The sequence below is a fragment of the Mesoplodon densirostris genome, chromosome 3 (assembly GCF_025265405.1).
Source record: "Mesoplodon densirostris isolate mMesDen1 chromosome 3, mMesDen1 primary haplotype, whole genome shotgun sequence".
Taxonomy (NCBI): Eukaryota; Metazoa; Chordata; class Mammalia; order Artiodactyla; family Ziphiidae; genus Mesoplodon; species Mesoplodon densirostris.
Genome location: NC_082663.1, coordinates 65,902,604 through 65,925,180, shown reverse-complemented (window position 1 = coordinate 65,925,180; position 22,577 = coordinate 65,902,604). Strand labels below are relative to the sequence as shown.

The following is a 22,577-nucleotide window of genomic DNA, read 5'->3' as shown; positions in this document are numbered from 1 at the left end:
ATTGTGTAAGTACTTAAATAGCACCTTTTGCCTGGGTGGCCCATCCAGGGTGGTGAGCAGCTTTGCACCCAAGTGCCCTCAACTGGAAACATTTTCAAGCTGAAAACAACTGGCCCAAAGGTGGACAGGGACACTGCTGACACTGTAACCTGGATTCCAGTGAGCCCCTGTCTCCTTCTGAGTACTCAGGTCATTGCCACTTGGACAGGTGGCTAGAACAGAAGAGACTCAGCAGCTGAGATTCCTAGAAAGAGATTCCACCATCCAGTGCCCTGCATTTGCCACAGCGAAGACCCCAACATGCTGGCAACCAAAGTAGGCCAGAGGGGGAACAGAGGCCCAGGGGCATGCCACAGCTTGGTCTCTGCAGCTCACTGTGCCAGCCTACCTTGGTTCTAGAATAGACTATCAAGTAAGGAAGAATTAACAAGGCCGTTTGCATAGTGAAGATTCTGAGAAATCCTGTCATGAAGAAACGTGCTTCACTTGGGATAACTCAGCTTTCTCCCACACTTTTCTGGTGTGAATCCATTTTAACAAGTGATAAACACCAAGGCACACAAGTGGATATTTCTCATAACACATGGCTCTCTTTGAGAGGTACTGCTCTGATCTAATTTTGTAAAGCCCTGTTTGATATCGGGAAAAATTCCTCACAGTAAACCTTATTAATAATAGAACCAAATTCCTAGGTTCTTTCTCAGGCTCCCATCTTTCCTTGTTCCATTTCCCACGAACACCATGCCAGATTGCCTTTTCAACTCTCCCCTGCCTCTCCCCTCCCCACACTGGTGTCCCTCCAAGTCTCTCCACAACTTACAAGCAAATGAGTGTGGTCTGCCCCATCTGCTTTTCTGGTCTTGCCCAAATGTTATTCCCAGCTTGAACCTAAATGTCCCAGCTTAAGCCAAAGTGAACTTAGCTTTTCCTTCTTCCTACCAGTTAAACTTGGTTCCTCTGTCAAGGACCAAGGACTTCAGATGTGCCTGCAACCCCCTCTGGCCACAAAGCCAGAAAGGTCTTCCTCGCCCCCTGATCACATATGGCCTTTAGTAAGCCTCACACATCCTCAGAGAACTCCTTCAAATACACCACCTACCCTCCCCTCTAGACAGGCACTTTCAGGATCAGGGACAAGACCTGAACTTCATTCACAGGCCTCAGTACAGTACTTTGCAGCAAATGTTCAAAACCTGCTTGGTGAAAAAAGGAAGGAATGAAGTGCCTGGGCTCTGATGCAGGGGGATCTGGCTTGTGAGCACATTCAGGCCTCCTAAAGACACCTGAGGTGAGAATATACATTCAAGCCTTCATGGGCAGAAAAGCCAGTCTAACCCTTGTCCTGATTTATCATTTTACAGCATGAGTCACATCACTGTAATGCCCCAGTGCTAGTGAATTAATTCATGGTCAAACTTCTATTTCCCTTTATGACACACTTTATCCCTTAAGTAATTGTTCTCTGAAGACAAATTTAATATTGTAATTTTCCCATTGAAACTAGAAGCTTTGTTTTAAAAAAGCACTTTTTAGAATGAGAAAGGAACTGTCTGGGATACCTCTTACACACACACACACACACACACACACACACACACACACTTGCACTCACAAGCTTCAGTAACAACAAATACAACTCTTGTTGTAAGAGTCTCTTTTCCATCTCAGCTGTACCACATGTACTGCTGAGAATGCCATTTAAGAGTCTAACCAGTCTTTCGTAAATTTTTTCAAAGCTATCAGGAAGTACAGGTACCGTAATTTCCAAAGTAAATCATGACCTCATGACCTGAAAACCCAAATGCTTTCATGGGACCATAGAGATAGAATATTTTAGATCAAGATTGTCCTAGAAAACTTGGAACCCATGCTGCGATATCAATTAAGCCAAACAGTATGAACAATAACAAAAACAAGTCTTAATAAAATCTAAAATAGCAGGGACTTCCCTGGCAGTCCAGTGGTTAAGACTACGTCTTCCAGTGCAGGGGGTGTGGGTTCAATCTCTGGTCAGGAAGCTAAGATCCCACATGCCTTGCCGCCAAAAAACCAAATCATAAAACAGAAGCAATATTGTAACAAATTCAATGAAGACTTTAAAAATGGTCCACATCAAAAAAACTTTTTTAAAAAATGGAAGGTTTTCACTTTGTAACTAGTGTAAGTAAATAGTGTTGGTGTATTGGGACTACAGTAACACTACTGATATATAAAAACACAGCTCCAAAACTTTAAGTAACTTTTAGACAAATGTGCAAAAGAGATTAGAAAGTATCTAGGAAACACTTGGCTGGGTTTAACTCTGATGTCATGAACAGCAATCCTGAGAAATTTGGGAACTGGGCGCACTGCGGGTGTTGTGAGTGGACTCTCTGGAAGCATCCTACTTTGCTAGCCAACAAGACTGCCAGGTGAAAAGGCAATGGAGTTTCCTCCTTTATTCAATGTGACAGAGAGTCTCCAAACAAACTTGCCTTCTAGGACCCTAAAATAATCTTCAAATAAAATGTTTCATCTAGCAACCTAAATGTCCATCAATAGATGAATGGATAAAGAAGATGTGGTACATGTATACAATGGAATATTACTCAGCCATAAAAAAGAATGAAATAATGCCATTTGCAGCAACATGGATGGACCTAGAGATTATCATATTAAATGAAGTAAGTCAAAGAGAGAAAGACAAATATCATATGATATCACTTATTTGTGAAATCTAAAAAAATGATAAAAATGAACTTATTTACAAAACAGAAATAGACTCACATACATAGAAGACAAATTTATGGTTACCAAATGGGATAGTGGGTGGAAAGGGGGCAGATAAATTAGGAGGTTAGGATTAACATATACACACTACTGTATACAAAATAGGTAAATAACAATGACCTACTGTATAGCACTGGGAAGTATACTCAATATCTTGTAATAACCTACAGTGGAAAAGAGTCTGAAAAAGAATATATATATATATATATACACACACACACATATATATAACTGAATCACTTTGCTATACACTTGAAACTAACACAACTTGTAAATTAACTATACCTCAATAAGAATAAATATATTAATGTTTTGTCTAAACAACAAAACCAGAAAGCCCATTAATTTAAATTCACAGCAGTGTACAAGTTTTAAAATAAGGGACATAAGAAGATCAATGGCATTCTTTCAGAAGTTCTGTTTGGGGCCAAAATTATTCTCATTATCAAAAGCCACAGGGAGAGGCATGATGGGGGTGGGCTGGTGGGACACCAGGAATATGAGAGATGTTCTCAGTGGAAAGGATAAGAATAAGCCCAACGAGGGAAGGCAGCTGTCAACAACATTAAAGGTAGGAAAGAATGAGTATCCTAACCAGGGAGGGTTTCATTGTTTTGTTTTGGTCTTTTTAAATCACAAAAGGTGATTAACACAATCCAATTTAAGGATGGGCTAGAATTATCAGTCAAATTTGCCATTCTCTAACCACAATGGAAGAATATGAAAAATGAAGACTCACTGCCAAAAAAGTTGATAATTGTGCAGTTGTATGGAGAAGCAACATCTTGAATTTTAGTAATCAAAGATCGTGTGGCTTAGAGGGGCTGCAGGAAGAGATAACAACCAAGATAAGATTAGAGTTAAGCACTTCAAAAACCAAGCACTGAATTTTCCTCTTTCTCAAATGGTCATGATATTCCCTATCCTTATATTTAATTATTATCAAAAGGTCAAAGGCCCCCAGCATATGATACAATATAGACATCCATATACCTCTATGCTCTTGCAAATACACATAGAGCAGGGACGTCCCTGGTGGTCCAGTGGTTAAGAATCCATCTTGCAATGCAGGGGACGCTGGTTCAATCCCTGCTCAGGGAACTAAGATCCCACACCGCAGCTACTGAGCCTGCGCACTCTGGAGCCCGTGCACCACAACTAGAGAGAAGCCCGTGCACCGCAAAAAAAGATCCTGCGTGCCACCAATAAGACCAGACACAGCCAAAAATAAATTTATTAATTTTTTAAAAATTCTTTTAAAAAAACCACACAGGGCTTCCCTGGTGGCGCAGTGGTCGAGAGTCCGCCTGCCGATGCAGGGGACATGGGTTCGTGCCCCGATCCGCGAAGATCCCACATGCCACGGAGCGGCTAGGCCCGTGAGCCATGGCCGCTGAGCCTGCGCGTCCGGAGCCTGTGCTCCGCAACGGGAGAGGCCACAGCAGTGAGAGGCCCACGTACCGCAAAAAAACAAACAAAAAAACAAACAAAAAAAAACACATAGAGCAAAGAGCACTGAAAACACAAACAAATGTCAAGTATCAGTCTGAAACCTCCCACTTTTCTTTGTGTCTATAATGGTATTATAAAATCAACATAAATTAGTAAAAGTTTATAGAAAAAGGATTACCACATCAACCAAATATGCACATTGATAGGAAACACATTCTAATTTCAGAAAATGTAAAACATTATAATCCAAGTATGCTTAAAATCAATGGAATACGGTAATTTTAGGCATTTCTACTTTATGCATTCAAATGGAGCTCACTTATCATGATCCTAGGCACTCTAACTAATCATAACAAACACCCCCTAGGAAAAGTAAATCCCACCAAAAAGCATTCATAGGTCTACAGCTTTATTTCCCAAAATTAGACTACCATATTTGGCCATATTTGTTTCTGTATTTTACTCACAGATGAGATTGTACTTCCATTCCAGAAATTTACATTTTATGTTGGGTTTTTAACCAGTTACAAAACGACCTTGAAATGCAAGTGGGGCATTTATTAGAGAAAACAGCTTTTAATTAAGGTGGAGAAGTTGGGGAAAATACCCTTATGGTCAGAGTTAAAAGGCTGCCTATCACTTCCTGCTTTTTTGTTTGTTAATTTGTTTGCATATGCCTCCACCTGCCCTGACAATTTTTTCACAAATGTCATCCTGATGTTCACTGCAGCATTACTTACTATACCAAAGCAAAACTTTATAATATTAAAACAACCTAAAGATCCAATAGCAGGAGAATGTTTACATCTGTGTGACAAAGAATGCTGTACAGTAATTTAAAATAATGTTTTCAAAGATATTTACTGGCAAACAAAATGTTCACAATATAATGTTCAATTAAGAAATATCAAGATCCAAAACTCTACATAAATACAGTATGATCTTGATTATGCTCCACTTTTTAAATGTCTATTTATTATATTCATACACTGAAAAAAAACTCTTGAAGGAAATCCTCCAACAATTCAATACATAATTTTTTCTGAGGAATGGGATTTCAGGAAATTTTAATTTTCTTATTTTTTAGTTCTCTGAGTTTCAAATTTTACACAAAAACATTACTCCTTTTTTGAGTGAATGAATTTTATAATTCATTAATAAGTTTAATAATGTGCCTAAAAAGTTAGAAATTGTAAAGGAAACACAAGTAATATAGAGTTATTAAGAAATCGAATGGATAAAATATGTGAATGCATTTTGAAAGCTAGAGTTACACATCTATATCATTATTTAATATTTAATTAATAATAATAATTTAAATTTCTATTGCAACTGCATAAAAATAGAAGATTAGATATTAGTTAATGTAGAGGTCTATTTGGGTTCATGAGCTAGTGTCTGAGACACTAGCAAGACAGTTTCAAGATCATAAACCTCAGACCTTTACACTCAATTATTTACAAACAAACAAGCCATTTTTTATCCCTGACCAAATGTTCAAGAAATTATATAGTGCCTTAATTATTCTCTCAAAGAACTGGAATAAGAATGCAGGTATTTTGACTGGTATCCACTTAGGCTACAATGTTGCAAGAATAACAAATCACTTCTATACATAATTCATGGAATCAGAAAATATATACTATCTATATCCATTCACTGATTTCCTTTCTTTCCCCAGTTTTATTGAGATATAACTGACAAATAACATTGTGTAAGTTTAAAGTGTACATGATGATTTGATATATTATGTGTTGTGAAATGATTACCATGATAAGGCTAGCTAACAAATCCATCACTTCACATAGTAACCACTGTGTTTGTGGAGTGTGTGTGTGCACGCACGCACATGGTGAGAACATTTTAGATCTACTCTCATAGTTAATTTCAAGTATACAATACTGTATTGTATAGTCACCATGGTGTACTTTATTTATTTGTTAGTTAGTTTGTTTGTTTATGGCTGTGTTGGGTCTTCATTGCTGCAGGCAGGCTTTCTCTAGTTGCCGCGAGCGGGGACTACTCTTCATTGCGGTGCGCAGGCTCCTAATTGCGGTGGCTTCTCTTGCTTCAGAGCACAGACCCTAGGCACATGGGCTCAGTAGTTGTGGCTCATGGGCTCTAGAGCACAGGCTCAGTAGTTGTGGCGCACGGGCTTAGTTGCTCTGCAGCCTGTGGGATATTCCTGGACCAGGGCTCGAACCCATGTCCCCTGCATTGGCAGGCGGATTCTTAACCACTGTGTCACCAGGGAAGTCCCCATGGTGTACTTTAGATCCCCAGAAACATTATTTTTATGAATTAAAAATTGCTTTAAAAATGTTCTGTTAAATTAGGAGGTTAGGATTAATTTATACATGCTACTACATATAAAACAGATAACTAACAAGGACCTACTGTATAGGACAGGGAACTCTACTCAATATTCTGTAATAACATATATGGAAAAAGGATCTGAAAAGAATATATATATATTCAGTTATATATATATATATATATCTGATTCACTTTGCTGTACACCTAAAATTAACACAAAATTGTAAACAACTATACACCAATAAATTTTTTTTCAAAAGTTAGGAGGACAACCAACAAAAAATAATAAAAAATAAAAATGTTCTGTTTACATGGCAATTTATACCAAAAGGGAGAAAAATATGTAAGCTGTGGATTTATTTATCTTTCAGGATACATTTTAAACACTCTCTGTGAAAAATTGAACTTTTAAAGCACAAATACCAATTTAGCTACATTTTTCTTCAGAAAAAATTACCTATTAATTTCATTTTACTATATTTAATATGTATTACAGTCAGAAGGATCTATACAACAGAAAGTATCTAAATGACAAAGAAAATTTTCTTCACTGATCTATTTAGGTAATATTCTCCTGCACTTAGTAAAAGTAATCTTCCAACTATTTCTTGAGGAATTTGTCATCCACTAAATATTCTCCATAGAACTTAAGAAACTTGGGCTCACAAAGATGCCAACAAACTGGGCAGAGAAGCCATCTGGTTCTCAAAATGGATAAAATGAACAGAACACACACCTGCAGTAAGCAAACTTTCAATTAATTTGCTGTTTAAACAGCCCTCACTTAAATGAAAAAATATAATTGTAAAGAATTTAAAAGTAATATTCTTGTAGCATTTTAGTTTACAAAACACTTTTCATATAGATTACCTCAATTAATTTAATATTCCCACTTTCTTTACAAGGTAGGAATTATCATGCCCATTTTCCAGATGAGGAAACGGTTAAGCCTCAGAATCCATACATTGTTAAAGGTGAATCTAGAACTTGAACTCGGGAACTTCACCTCAACGTACTGGGCATTCTGTACCATTTAACCAGATGGCATGCCATTGCATCTTCAGCGCTGTAAGACAAGGACATGGCAGGAGAACAGGAAGAAGGATGGTCTCAGCTTAAACTGGCATGCGGAAAATGAACTTGGATAATAACATTCACAGAGGAAATTACAGCTAAGGCACTAGAATCACAAGATGCTACGGTTCAACCATTTGACTGCACAATTCCAGAGACAACAGGTGAAACTTGCCAGCAAAACAAATACAAGAAGACACTTTGGCCTGGAACACAAAGACTGAGTACATATAAATGCCTTCTCCTTTGCTCACATTGACATTGATGGCACAAGCTGTAAGTACCATTCTCAGTTGCCTAATGTTTCAGACAACAGTATTTGCTGCTCTGGGTCAGGAGAGACTACAATCCAGTTAGACCTGGTGGCCAAAAAGCAGTAGCATAAATCAAAGCACTGAGGATGTGGATTCACTTCAAAACATAAGCGATCTTATCAGAGTCAAGAGACAGAGCATAGGCAAGGTCAGAAATGGCAGGGAGGGCTATGTCTTCTACATCTTCAACACTGGGCCCCTCAAGGTGCTAAGCAGACACCAAGAAGGAAGCCCGTGCTAGAAATCAGCAGCACGGGAGAAAGACAGGGATGCTTTGGAAACAGACTGACCTGTTCCCCAACACCCCACTCTCCACCACATCAGCACAGGGCCAAGCATACAGAGATTATAGAGGTTACATAAACTGGTTCAAATGCTTCCCTTGGATAAGTATGGGCCCATAGCTTTGCTTGTTGACATATAACATATATAACATATAGTTTCCTTGGGTGGAAGCTACAACTTACTTTATGGGCTTTATGAACATGGCCAGATCAGACTGAGAAGTTTTCCACCTAAACTGCAAATGTACCAAGGCGGAGAAGAATGAGATTGAAGATAAAAACTTTTCCCTCCTGGTTATATATTTCTAGCTCCTAGTTGAGGGCCAGGATCAACAAATGCTAAGTCACTAAACTAGGCTCTATTAACCAAGTTTGCCACTTAGTTAAATTTTTCCCTGGGAGAATTACTAAACCACTAAAGCCTCAGTATTCTTATCTGTAAAATAAAGAGGATACCCTTATCTCGGGATGGTTGTGAAGATTAAATGAGATAATATATGTAAAGTGCTTGGCTCTTTAACCCCAAATCAGCATTTAATGGTAACTCTTACAACTGTATAATACAAAACAATGTTCACAAAATACTAACAAATTAGTATCCTAAATGAAATAGTCTAATTTTACTTTGTTTTACTTTCCAAGAAAAAAGGGCTAACTTATGCCTGGAGAAAGATGACTGCTTTAAATTAAACGCTCATCAACTAAGATAGATAGATAGACAGACAGACAGGTATACATACACACATAGTTAGATAGATGGTAGACAGACATCAGATATGAGAAGACAATCTAAAAGTTTAAACTAAATCTACTCTGTTAGGAATAAAATGGGACTTACACCGCGGTACCCTCAAAATATACACCTCACCACTCTGTAGTGGTATAAAGATAAACATCTGTAAAAAAAATCTTACAACTACAAAATGAAGTTTTTGTTTTATTTTCTTCAAAAACACCATATTCAAAGATGTTCCGAATTAAATTGATAAAATAAGGGTTAGTTGTGATTTGACTTCTTAGTATTTTATCATTACTGAATTAGAAGTAATTAACAGATAAATTTCCAGAAAAAAGAAACAAGATAACTTTTCCACTGCTTTGAAAGGAGTTTCACTCATTTTTAGACTCACTATTAAAACTCATTTCTAAGTGGTAATGACCAGGTAGCTTGTTACAGACCCTCACCTACCACTCCAACACACACACACTAAGAACAATTAGAAAAGCTGCACACAACACACACACGCACATACGCATACACACACACACACACACAAAATAATCCATTTGAAAGCATCAGTGAGCTAACAAGGCAGCCAGGACCTTGTTAAGGTCTAAGATATCTAAGGAGTAAAGACACCTTAGAGAAGGGAAGTCAACTAGTGGGCCTGACAGCCTTTGAAGTTTTTCCACTAAAGGAATTTGCCAATTTCTAAGTAGTACAGAGCCAAGAGGCTAAGAGACCAGGCAGAAAGCGACAATTAAGAGGCTGGAAATCAGCACTGAGTTTTTGGCAGTCCCATGGGGCATGTAAGAGACCAAGGAGGAAGGGGTTATGTAAACACCCAGAATTCCTGATAAGACCTTGGAAAGCCTATACTACAGAAATTAGGACAAACTGGAATAGTGTTCTCACAAACCTGAAACCTAACTTTCATCAGCTCATTCTCAGAATGGATTAGTGTAAATTACTCCACATTAATGCCTGCAAGAAAGCAAAAGTAAATCCTCTCTGAAGGAAAACACATCATGCAGAGCCTAAAATTACCTCTGATTTTTCAAACACAATGTCCACCATCCAAACAAAATTACAAGGCATGCAGGTGACCATTAGCTTACAGCTGAGTGCTTGTCAAAACTGACCCATAGAGGTCTTGTAACTCTCCAGCCTGAAATTCCCATTGTGGATGAATCAGTTCAGACTCAAGAACTAACAAGGTGCGAATGGCTAAAACCTTGTTTGTTCAATGGAAAAGGTATATTCAAGAATGTAGCTGGTCTGGCCCCAGAAGCATCTCAGCTTTACATTTTAAAAAGTAGCAAGTATCTCTCTGTGGGGAACCTTATCTGCTCTGCTACCTGAGGCAAAGCCACTGACTCAATAGGGTCCTTGATTCACAGAAATTCCCCAAATATCTGGGCCCGGTTCACTGATGGTTTGGCTAAGCGGAAACCCAGTGGTATCCATTGGGGTGCTGTGGCTAGTCAGCCTCAGTGTCAGCTATGCAGAAGAAAAAGCAGATGTAGTTGCTCCAGTCAGAGGGCAGGGCTCAGACTTTTGGGCTGGTGCCAGTGGCAGAGCCGTTTGGTCTGCCACTTGCAAAACTATAGACTGTAAGATTCAAGAGACCCTTCTTTGGAAGCATGAACCTGGGAACAATCCATGTCTGCTGACTGAACTGTATGGATCAGTCATGTAGATGTCCACAGGAAGGACTGTGGAATCAAGGGCTGTGGAATCAACTGGAATCAAGCTGTGCTGGAGCCTGACTCTGTTTCTAATGCGGAAGGCTACCACTGCAGGGCAGACTTGTGATGCCTGCCAAAAGTTGACCCATTTGTCCCACAATGGGAGAGGCCATGTCACAAGGGGTGCAACCCCTCCCACTCCTGGTAGATTGGCTACACCAGACATTCAAAGCCCTCTCAGGACTAGCAATGCTACCTCACCACTGTCGATACTTTTTTAGGTTACTGGTTAGCTGTTTCCAGTCACACCATTGTGGCCCTTGAAACTAATCTGTATACTCAACAATGGACTGACTGTCCAACCCTTTCTCTCTCATTCCCTCCTGGTCCATATACTTTAATAAGGCAGTTTGATCAGTGAGTGCAGGTATTCCAAGAAAGGGGTCATCCCTTCTTGGCCACTTCCTGGGTAATGATCAGGACAAAAGGGGAAGAATTACAGGGCATTATACAGATATATTTTGAAAACTGAGGATTCTGTCTTAACCAGCGCTGGTCATGATGCATTTTTCTTTCCCTAACAGCACCCCCAGGCCAGCCTAGAGGACACAACCTACAGGTGGCAGCAGAGCTGAAAGGGGGTGTCAGGGATTCAAGCTTAACTCTGGTTAAGTTTTATAAAAGTACCTTGTCCCTCTTGCACCTGACCCTTCCAGATGAGAGGTGTAGGTGCGAGTTGGGGATGACTGGAAACAAAGTGAAGTTAGAGCTTCTGAAATGGGACACCCAGTTTTGTGAATAACACTGCTATGAAAATTCTTGTACAAGTCTTTGGTGCATATACATCTATGCATCTCTAGAGGAAGAGCAACAACCCAACACCTGGGGAGGGAACACCTCAGACCCTAGAAGGTATGAGGGAGAAAAGAACATTATGATTTTTTGTCTTTTTGAATTGCCCCTGGAGCCTTCCTCCAAAGGCAAAACATCCTAGTGTGGCAGTCCAAAGCTGCTGCAAGTGCCTTCTGTTTTACTTATGCTGCATCTTTTGTGATGCACTTGATTGCTTTGACCACAGAGCAGCAAGGGAAGGCTCCAGCTCCTGCACCTTCTACACAAAGCACCTCCGGATGCTGTCTCCCTCCCCATTCATTTCATGGGCAGAAAAATGCCACAAAGAAAAAGACAGATAGCTTATACGACATTAAAGTTTTAAACTTCTCTTCATCAAATGACACCTGTCAGAAAGTAGAAAGGCAAACCAGAGTAGGAGAAAATATTTCCAATACATATAACTGACAAAGGACTCGTGTCTTCATATATACTAAGATGAACAAGCTGATGTTCAATTATTTTTGATATTCAAAAATGGCAATTCATAGAGTTTAACTTAATATTTTAAAACTCCTACAGATCAATAAGACAGCTCAATTTTTTTTTTAATGGGCAAAAGGTTGAACAAGCACTTCAAAACAGAGAACAATCAAATGGTCAAGAAATACCTGAAAAAGTGTTCAACCTAATTATCAGAGAAATGAAAATGAAAACCAAAATGAGATACTGCTACACACCCACTAGAATGCTTAAAACTAAAAAGACTGATAATACCAAGTATTAGCAAGAATGTAGAGCAATTGGAATTCTTATACACTGCTAGAGGGAACATAAATTGATTTACCTATTTCGGAAAACTGTTTAGCAATAATTACTGAAGTTGAATATAAGTAAGTCCTATGAACCAACAAGTTCATTCCTGGGTATAATACTGAACAGAAATGTATACATGTATGCGCACAAAATATCTGTACAAGAATTTCCATAGACATATTATCTGTAATAGCTTCAATCTGGAAACAATCCAAGTGTTCCATCAACAGTAGATAAAGAATGGATAAAGAAACTGTTGTATACTCATCCAGTGGAATACTACAAAGAAACTGAAAAGGAATGAATCACAATACCCAAAGACATCGATGAATCTCACAGATATGATGTTGAGGGAAAGAAGTCTGACACAGAAGAGTACTTATTGCATGAGTCAATGACAAAGTTCAAAAACAGGCAAAAGCAATCCATGATGTTAGAAGTAAGGATAGTGGCTACCCATGGGTAGGAGCATTGAAGAGGAATAGACATGAGGTTAGTTTCTGGAGGGCTGATCATGTCAATGGCTTGATCTGGATGCTGCTTACAAAAATATATTCACTTTGTGAAAATTCAGGAAGCAGCACACTTATGATTTGTGCACTTTTCTATATGTATGCTATACTTTGAAAAATATGCTTAAGTTATTGTTAAAAGAACAACATTCAATAATTTTTAATATTAAAGTATTAAGAAAGGAAAGAGAAATTATGAACATGAACCCTTAGCAACACAGGAGGCCTATCAGGACCAGAGGACAGAAACTGTCTTACTGGCAAGATCTTATTGATAAGGTAAGGATGTACAGCTACTACTGAGGGAAAAGAAGGTGGCTTAAATGCATAAATATTAGTTGGTGAAAATAATATTTACTAGCTTGATGAATACACTGGACATGTCAATAATAATGTCTCTCACACCCACCAAACTTTCCATGAAAATCCCTCACCCACAGTCCCTGCTGTTTGACAGCCAATTTATGGACCGGTCAGAGACCAGTGGTCTTGTCTAGCCCCCAAAATGTGAACTGAGTCAATCAGATTCTCTCTCACAGAAAGACAAGCTTGAATATACTGAGTGAATAAGAGATGCTGCAGTGAGAACTGAAGCAGTAAAAGCAGAGAAAAAGGGGCCACAATATGTTGAGTCAGTATCACGAGGGGCACAGCAGCCTGAAGGAGGGGAAGCAGAAATTATGAGAAAACAGAAGCAGTAAGGAACCAAAGACACATAAACACACTGAAAAACATGTTAGCCAGTACCAATGTCCAAAGCACAGCTAGGTCACAATAAATGTAGAGCGGTACTTGCCCTTATATTGCCCTACAATATTCCCACTGTCCCCCACCACACACAGAGGTGCCCATTATTCAAGACAACTTGAGTTCATATCTCTCCCTTGTAATCAAAAGAGCCTAAGGCAAGGGCTTCCCTGGTGGCGCAGTGGTTGAGAGTCTGCCTGCCGATGCAGGGGACACGGGTTCGTGCCCCGGTCCGGGAAGATCCCACATGCCGCGGAGCGGCTGGGCCCATGAGCCATGGCCACTGAGCCTGCACGTCCGGAGCCTGTGCTCCACAAAGGGAGAGGCCACAACAGTGAGAGGCCCACTTACCGCAAAAAAAAAAAAAAAAAAGAGCCTAAGGCAAACAATCATGTGACAGAGACCAACTCACCCTAGAAAAGCTTAGCAACACTAGAGAAAGCAAACTGCACACTTGATTAATGAAACCTTAGTAATTGCCTTAAAATAGCATTGCCTACTGTTGGGTCTCAGAATTGATTCTGAAAGATGGAATCAGAGGAGAAAGCACTCACTCAACTCTAAACAAGACTCTTCCAGCTGCTGGAAGAGTTGGTAAATGCACTTCAATAAAGAAAAGAAGATCCCTCAGCAACAGAGCCACCAATAATTTAATTTCTTCTAGAGTGTGGTCAAATCATGAAAACACCTCTACACCACGATCATGGTTAAAACTGATTTCAAAGTTTTCTTTAGGATTTAACATGCCAGAACTTATTTAAAAGCTAATTCTACTATCTTTATGTCTTCACAACTACTGTCTCAAGCTTTCTCCTTTAAAATGATATCAAAGAAACAAAAAGATGATGACAATTACAGTAACACACATTAAAAGAGAAACACATTACAAACTATTTCCCGGATCGTTCTTTTCAGAGCTACACCTAGTACAATCTTCAGCGCCAAACAAGAGCTATGCCAAAACCCAAAAACTTCCTTATTTACAAGTGAAATAATGATGTCTGGGATTTGCTTTAAGATAGTTGAACAACAACAATAAAAAAAGGCATGTGTGGAGAAAAACAGAGATAACAAGAAAGCAGAAAGCTGAAGATTGTTGAAGCTGGACGATGAGTATATTGGTGTTCCCTAAACTGTTCTATTTTGTCTGTGTTAAATTAAAAGTATTTTTTAAAGAGGAAGGAAGGAAAAAAACACCTAAGTGACCCTAGTAATGAAAGCAACAAGAAGAAAATCAAAAAAGAATTATATTAGAAAGGGAGTAATAGAAACACCAGCTGACAAATGTGCTATGTATGTGCTGCGCCCTGTGTGGAGAGCTTGGCATGGAGTGTTGCCTATGAGTCTCCCAACAACTGGATGATGTAGGTACTATCGTGATCCCCATCACAGGCAGGGGTCCAGGCTTAGAAAGAGAAATCGCTCATCATGTATCTGGTAAGCAGCTGAGCGGAGACTGAAACCCCCGCGGTTTAACTCCTGAACGGAACCATACACAATACTACCATCTGACCTGGAAAGTGATATTCTTAAAGTTAAAGGAAAGCAAATTCTTTTGGATATGAGTGGCCTCCTATACCTATGCATCACTGACATTATCTTGTTATGACTCCTTCTGTAAAGAGTTATGATGCTCCACAGTGAGCCTTAGGCTAGGCTACTACCTCCCCATTCCCACATTTCTAACCCAGGAAACCTCCTAGCTTTCCAGTTGTCCCTCTATTTGACAGCACTAACCCTCCTGTTTACATTAGTCACACAAATGGCATGAGTTCATAAATACAGTTCGGGAAATGAATCAGGCATTGTCTACATTAAATCATAAAATGACAAAACAAAACATTTTAGGAACCTGAAAAGAATGTGAATACCAGTAACCAGGGTCCCTCAGATCCCTGGCTGTTTCCATCATCATCATTGGTCTCAGCAATGTCACAATGGTAAGTATGGGAAGAGCTAATAAAAGAAATTATGGCCTACATTTAAAAAAATGAAGCACTAAAGGATCAATAAATTTTATTTTTAAGCATAGCTTTTCTTAAGGTTGTTTTATTTGTATCTTCTCAGATCTTATGAGAATTCTATTTTTCATTAACTTACTATACTCTGATGCTGTAACTTATACAGCCCTCCCCAACTTTCTCATTTCTTCCTTTACAGTTCAAAAAGAAAAGAAATATTATTTAAATAAACACAGATCAACTCAAACTTGGTTTTTTTTTTCTGCCCTCTCCCTAAAAGTATATTTGAAGCATTTTGTATTCACTATGAGGAGTTTTAAGAAAAATGATTTGAATCTTCATTTTTCGTGAAGCGTTTTTCCAGTGCTAGTAAAAAGGAAAAGTGTGAGAACATGTGCTTTCTGCATCCTTGTTCCACTTTATGATACCAATGTTTTCTCAAGTAAAAGAAAAAGGAAAACTTGCTGCTGTTTGGGTTTTTTTCCCCCCAAAATATACACACAATCATATTTGAATTACTTGGGCAAAAATGGTAAAATATACCCTTTGGTGGAGCCAAAATAATGTATTTCTAACTTCACAATCAGCTAATATTTGAAAATTACACCAACTGAAATGTAATGAATAATTTTGGAATAATGGTTAATTTTTAGAATAATGGCCAAATATTATACAGTAACCAAACATTTACCATAGTGCTATATTGATACCTAACAAATACCGTTTCTACTTTTGTTTCAATATTAACTAAGATTTTACTATACATAGTCTTGAATTAAGATAAACTAATTTCAGAGAGGAATTTATACCGTGATTAACTTAAAATCATTAGTCCTGTAAAATAAAGCACCCCAAATTGTACACCGATTGGATTTACAACTCATGTCTTGAAATACATGTCTTAATGATACAAATAAAAACCTATAAACTCCAACATATATAACTGCATAACAAATGTTTAATATTTAATGATGGAAGATAAACTCAATAAACATATACACATACAAACACATATCCCTTTCTTATAGGACAAATAAACAGGCATAAAAACATAAAGCTACTTTAAAATTGTGAAATTGGGATTTCAGGCCTGAGTGAATCCATATTATTTGTCAATATGGTTTATTTCATTACAAAATAATCTTAAATACTAGCTTTTTCTATTCTACAAAATTAAAATTATACTGATGTAGCATGCATATTTATTGAAAAATATGGACAAGGTCAACTAAAAAGTATAATCTGCATTAAACAAACAGCAATACCAACAACTGTTTTAACAAACTACCAATATTTGCTTGCAAAAACCAGAAACATTTACTTATCATACATGCTTTAGGACTTATCATCCAATGAAAGAAAAATATTTCTATTTTTTAATTCCTGAAAGAAAGTAAAAAATTTGTTATCACACTACAAATATTTTCCACCATTTAGTAGTGCATTTAGCGCTCACTTATTAAAACCCACAGAAAAATACTTGTCCCAATAAAAATTCATTTTTATGTACATCTGTCACATCAAAGATGGATTTTTCTATGTAGAATTCTTAACGATAAGTACAATAATATAAATAGTAAGGTTTAGTGTAGTCAAAATTAAAAGAACTATATTTTTCTAATCCATAGGTTATTTTTCTTCACTTAAATCTAAATTGGAAGAATGATTACAAAGTTCAAGTGATAAATCATTTCTTTCCTAAATTACATTTTAAAATGTTTTACAAGATTTAACAAATACTTTTATTCCATTTGCCCTTTATTTGTGTTCAATAAGCAAACACTGAAAGGGAAACACTGAGTTTGTTATTATACTTCAATTAAACAACATGAACTGGAACAAAAACCCATGACCTACACTCCCCACCTTCTACAAATATTTCAGGGCTTGCATGCAGCTCTGCCTAATTTGATAAAATGATTAAAATCTTCTGCTGGTGGACAAGTTTGGAAGGCTAAAATGACTAGCTAGAAATGAGGTGACAGGGGAAATCACATAACCCTTAATCCCTTTAAAATTAAATCAACACGTTTAATTCAGCACTAATATGACAAGTATCTACTACTTTAAACCTCCAGAACTAAGGAGATATTCCACCCACCTACCCACCCACCCCCCACCCCCACCAAGACAACTGAAATCAGGCTGAATAGACCACTTAACATTCCCAGGAAAATAAGAGTACAGATGGCTTTGTTCCTGTATGTCTCTCCTGCTAGCAGGCAAGACAGATACAACCACTTAAACAGATCAGGCTAATTGGGATGTGTATTTTCACCCTCAGAGCAAATATTTTTAAAGATTCCTTACTGAAGTAAACGAATGCCATGTAAAACTGTTTAAACATAAATCTCATTTTTCTTTGAAAATGTAATGGTCTGCAATTATATTTCTCAAGAATCGAACCTGTCCTGTAAACGGTTTTTAAGGGGAAATAAGAATAAACAAAACAGTGATTCACATACTACAACCCCAGCCCCTATTCCACCCAAATTTGAAATTTCTTGAACCTCAGTGGATTTAACTAGTCTCCTTAATAAGGCACTCTTCAAGATTATTCAATCTTCATACCTAGAGTTGGACTTTGGTCATCTCCTAAAACTCTTTAAGCCTCAGTCTCATCATACGTAAAAATGAAAGAACATTACCAGTCTCCAAGAGCTGAAGTGAGGTTCAAGTTAGATTCAATAATGGAAGATAACACTGAGCTTGGCACATAGAAGGTACTTATTACATACAAATTCCCTTCCTCCTTAAACACCTTCACCTGGAACAAAAGGTAAGCTTTTCATTTTCCATAAATGGAGCTCTTTTAGAAAGAAGTACCACCAACACACATTTTCGAGAAAATGAACATCACTTAAAAATTTCCATAACTGAACACATTTTGATTATATCACCATAACTATCCCTAAGAAATAGCTGCTACAGAAGGATGATAAGAGAGCCTTGCAATCTCCCAAGGACCTTCCAAAGTGAAATCTTGGGACACTATTGAGAAAATGGAGCAATGCAAATATTCCTTCAACCTATGCACATTTGGAAAGTGAAAAATACCTTTCTTTTTTCTTCTTAACTGGAAACAGTTTAAGATAAAATAGTCAAAGAAAGGAAGGAAGGAAGGAAGAAGGGAGGGAGGAAGGGAAGGAGGAGAGGGAGGGAGGGAGGAAAGATGGAAGGAAAGAAGAAAAAAAGGAAAAAACCTTAATTTTCTTTTGTCAACCAACTTACTTTGAATTATTATTTAGAAGAAGCAAACCAATGAATGTTTTCTTCTTATAATTTACCACAGTTAATTAGAATTTTTAAATTATTTGAAGGAGAAATAGAATTTAAACTGGCAAGAATGATTAGAGGCATTTTATAGCAAGAATTACATCAACTGTCACTGTCATTACAATGTGTCGCCCTCCAATATGAATGATAAGAACGTCTTTGTCTCAAGCAGTCATGTTTCTATAGTTTTGCACATCTGCTGACTAGATTATCAGAATATCCACTTCAATCACCTGCTTGGCCTTAACTACTCAGATGCAGTGTTTATTACAGAGACTGATAATCTTTAAATCTTGTGAAATTGTCTTTCACATCCTGTGCACAGCAAAAAGCTCACACTCTCTGTTATAATCTTAGAAATAGGAGATGTCATTATTGGAAGATAACTCAGGAATCATCCTAGCCAAACTCTTAATTTTTATTAACACATCTGAAAACAGATTTCATTAATAGAAAAAACAGAGGAAATGTTAAGAGATTTGCCTTTAAGAAGTCACACAGAAATGGTGGAGGAAGCCCATTCTGCCTCCCTAAGTCCTGTTTCAAGCCCTAACCTTCAAGTATGTTTATGGGGTTGATGGAGACATATATGTGGAAAGTTCCAGAAGCATATTTGGAGAAGCAGACCTTGACAGGATCCCTGCTCAGCGCCTCACATCCACCCTCTACCTCACCAGTTTCACAGGTCCACCATGTCTAGGTGCCTGAGATGAAGTGAGCACATTAGCAATACAAATTAACTGAAAGAGAACCAACTGCATAAACTGTAGATTTAAGGTAAACTTTTTTTTTGTTTCTTATCTTTGCAGTTTCTTCTTCATTCTTCAAACACACCCAGACAGACAGTGTTACACAAAAATATCAGTCTGCTAAGCCAACCCAAGTCACAAAAGCATGTCTAACACAAGACAAACTGACAGATTTCCCAATCCAACTCCTAATCCATTTTGGAGTGCTTGCTTCTCTACATCTCAGTTTTACTACAAACACCAAAGGTTCTAATTTCTAACCTCGAAGAGATGTATAAATGATTGAGAAATACTCATAACTTGTATGATGATAAACAGAGAAAAAAATTCTTAATAAGGGGACCTTTTTAGGACTTCCATTAGAAAGTGGCATGAAAGTCAAATTAGTTGGAGGTTACATTTCTTTATAAAGTATAGTTTAAAGAAAATTGTCCTGAAGATGAGAGTCTGGATATTCTTCAAGTAGAAAAATCTTGGTTTTCATATGTTAACAGGTCAGACAACCATGTTAAGGTGCAACAGGTAACAACTCCCCACTCTCAGCTCATAACAAAAGTGGCTATCTCCTGATATTATTATAAACACAAAGAGAAAAAATTATTTGTAACTGACTCAATGATGTATCTTCAGAATAATTTCAAGTACCCTATTTTAGTATAGACATAATAACACTTTAAAAACCTACTGGTTTTTGCTCCCATGGGCCTTGGAACACATGCCTTAAAAAAAAAACTCACCAATGAAAAAGAAAAAAAAAAAAAAAGATCCTGAAAAAAGTCTCTACCTATTTCCTCAAAACCCCTCCTCCTGCTCTCAGTTTAATTTCTAAAATGCCTGACTTGAAATTTAAACTTATATTTCCAGTATCTATATCTACAAAATTGGAAATCAGTTTTTCAAAGAACTCTCAACATGCCCTCAAAAACCAAAGGGAATATTTTTAAATTTTCGGATGTATAAGTGTTATACCAAGTTTAATCAGTTAAGTCTGAATGATTTATAGTGAAACCAAAGCGAAAAAAATCAAACTTCTGGTTGATCTAGTTTTAGCTCCTCTTAATTTTACACATTGTTTTATGAGCCCCCAGGGGTTATGTAGGCATTTTACTCATCTTTCCATCGCTAGCGCCTCTCACAGCCGCCCTCGGGGATTTGCAGTAGAAGCTGTTTGGCCTGACTTACATGGAAAATTAAGCTGCTAAAAATTTTTATGCAACAACAAAGACCATCAGCCTCTTTTTTTCAAGGTGGAGATCTAGAAGCAAAGTGAGAACATTTGGGAGCATAAAATTAGTCTGCTTTAACTTTAATAAGAAATGGTGATTGAAAAAAGTACAAATTTCGCACTTGCAGGAATGGGGGGGGGGCGGGAGTTACTAAATCTGGAGTGTTTTTTCCTCCCTAAGTGCAAAACATAGCAAAACTAATAAAATTATGACCCAGAATAAAAAGGTCACATTCATTTTCAAAGCATTCATTTAAAAGTATACAGAAGCGTTCTTTAAAAATGCCCGCATATTTACACATAGCAAGAATGTGGCTACCAAATATTAATCCTGAGGGAAACGGATACACATTTACCTTCATAATTAGACACAGCAGGCCAAATGTTAAAGTAAACTGACATAAACCACAAAGACAGATTGAAAGTGACCAACAGAAAGTGCCCGTCCGTCCTGGGAGCCCCGCTTGTGCCCTGCACAGCCATTGATCCAACATCTGCAGGCAAAAAAACCTACACTCACTAGCCGGGTGACGGAGAAACCAAACTTTTACAAATAAGTTAGTTCCGTCTTGCCAATCTACACCCAACAGGTGTCAACACACATCGCCACACAAAGTCCTTCCGAACAAGGTGTAAAGAAGCAATGTAAGGTTAGCAAGGAAGCTGCAATGACCCGACAGCTTTCGGGGTCTCGGAAAATATAAAGCCGAGCCCCTATTCCAACGGATCACAAGGAGACGGACGACAAGGCGGGGATGGAGATGGGGAGGCGGAGGAGGGGAGCTGTCCCGCCACAGACGCCGCAGGGGAATCTCGAAATCTCGGAGGGTGGTCCCACTGTCGGATCGGGCCCTGGACCTCTGGGCTTAGAAGAACTGGGTATTGCCGCGGCCGCAGGCAGGGAGACGGGGAGGGGATGGCGCATGGTACCTGTTTATCCAGAGCGTCCCGGGCGCCGCCCGGCCCGGCCCCGGCCCTGGGCGGCGCGAGTGCCCGCTCGCAGCTGCAGCCCTCCAGGAGGTACATGCCCGCCGGGCGGCAGCTCTGCTCGCCCTCAAAGTAGAAGAGCACATTCTGGTAGAGGGCGAACCACTTTTCGTGCCAGCGGCTCGCCTCGGTTGCCTTCTTGCTCAGGAAGCCGCGCTTGGTGCCCTCTTTGCGGGCTAGGAAGGCCAGGTACAGGGCGTGCCCCTCGTTGTAGCGCACGCTCTTCTGCATGGTGAGGGCGCTGGGGTCTCACCCCTGCCTCGCGGCCATCTCCCGCCGGCTCGTCCGAAGGCGCGCCCGCTCGGCTCCCGACGGCGGACGACTCCCCTTTTCCGGGCGCCGCGCACAGGGCACGCCGTCGGCCTTCCGGGCGCGGCGCGGCGCGGCGCGGCGCGGGTCCGAGGGGCGCCGGGCTGTGGTCGGGGCACGTTGTCTTCCGCCACCGCCGCCCTCCCGGCCGAGCGAAGCCCCCGGAGCCCCCGACGCCCGCGTGGAGGGAGAGTGGCCCCGCGAGGGCGGCCGGGCGGCCGTTTCTTTGCCCAAAGTTGCGGGAGCCCGAGCCCCCGCGGCGGGCTGGGGCGGCGCGACGCGCCGCAGCCTGTGGAGGACTGTCCTCGGGCAACTCGCTCCGGGAGACAGAAGGTAAAACGTCACGTGGGAGATCAGCTGTAATCGGCTTGGAGACCGATTTAAAGGGCAAAGTCAGCGCGGCGGCGGTGACGGCGGCGCAGCCCGCTTAACCGCAGCGCGCGTCCCTCCCTCGCCCGCCGGCCAGGCCGCTGCCTCTGCTCCGGCCGCGAAGGGGCGGTTCGCGCAGAGGTGGAGGCGTGCGGCGACCGCACACACCCGCTCACA

At 39.5% G+C, this 22,577-nt stretch overlaps 1 protein-coding gene across 1 annotated transcript in view; it reads right to left on the bottom strand.

Annotated features, from left to right (window-relative positions):
* The window catches only part of RASGRF2 (Ras protein specific guanine nucleotide releasing factor 2), a 248,052-nt gene extending 226,099 nt beyond the window's left edge, over positions 1–21,953 (bottom strand). Inside the window, exon 1 of the mRNA XM_060091787.1 lies at positions 21,666–21,953. Coding sequence (XP_059947770.1) covers positions 21,666–21,953 — 288 coding nt within the window. The remainder of the gene's footprint in view (positions 1–21,665) is intronic.
* Positions 21,954–22,577: the final 624 nt, after the last annotated feature.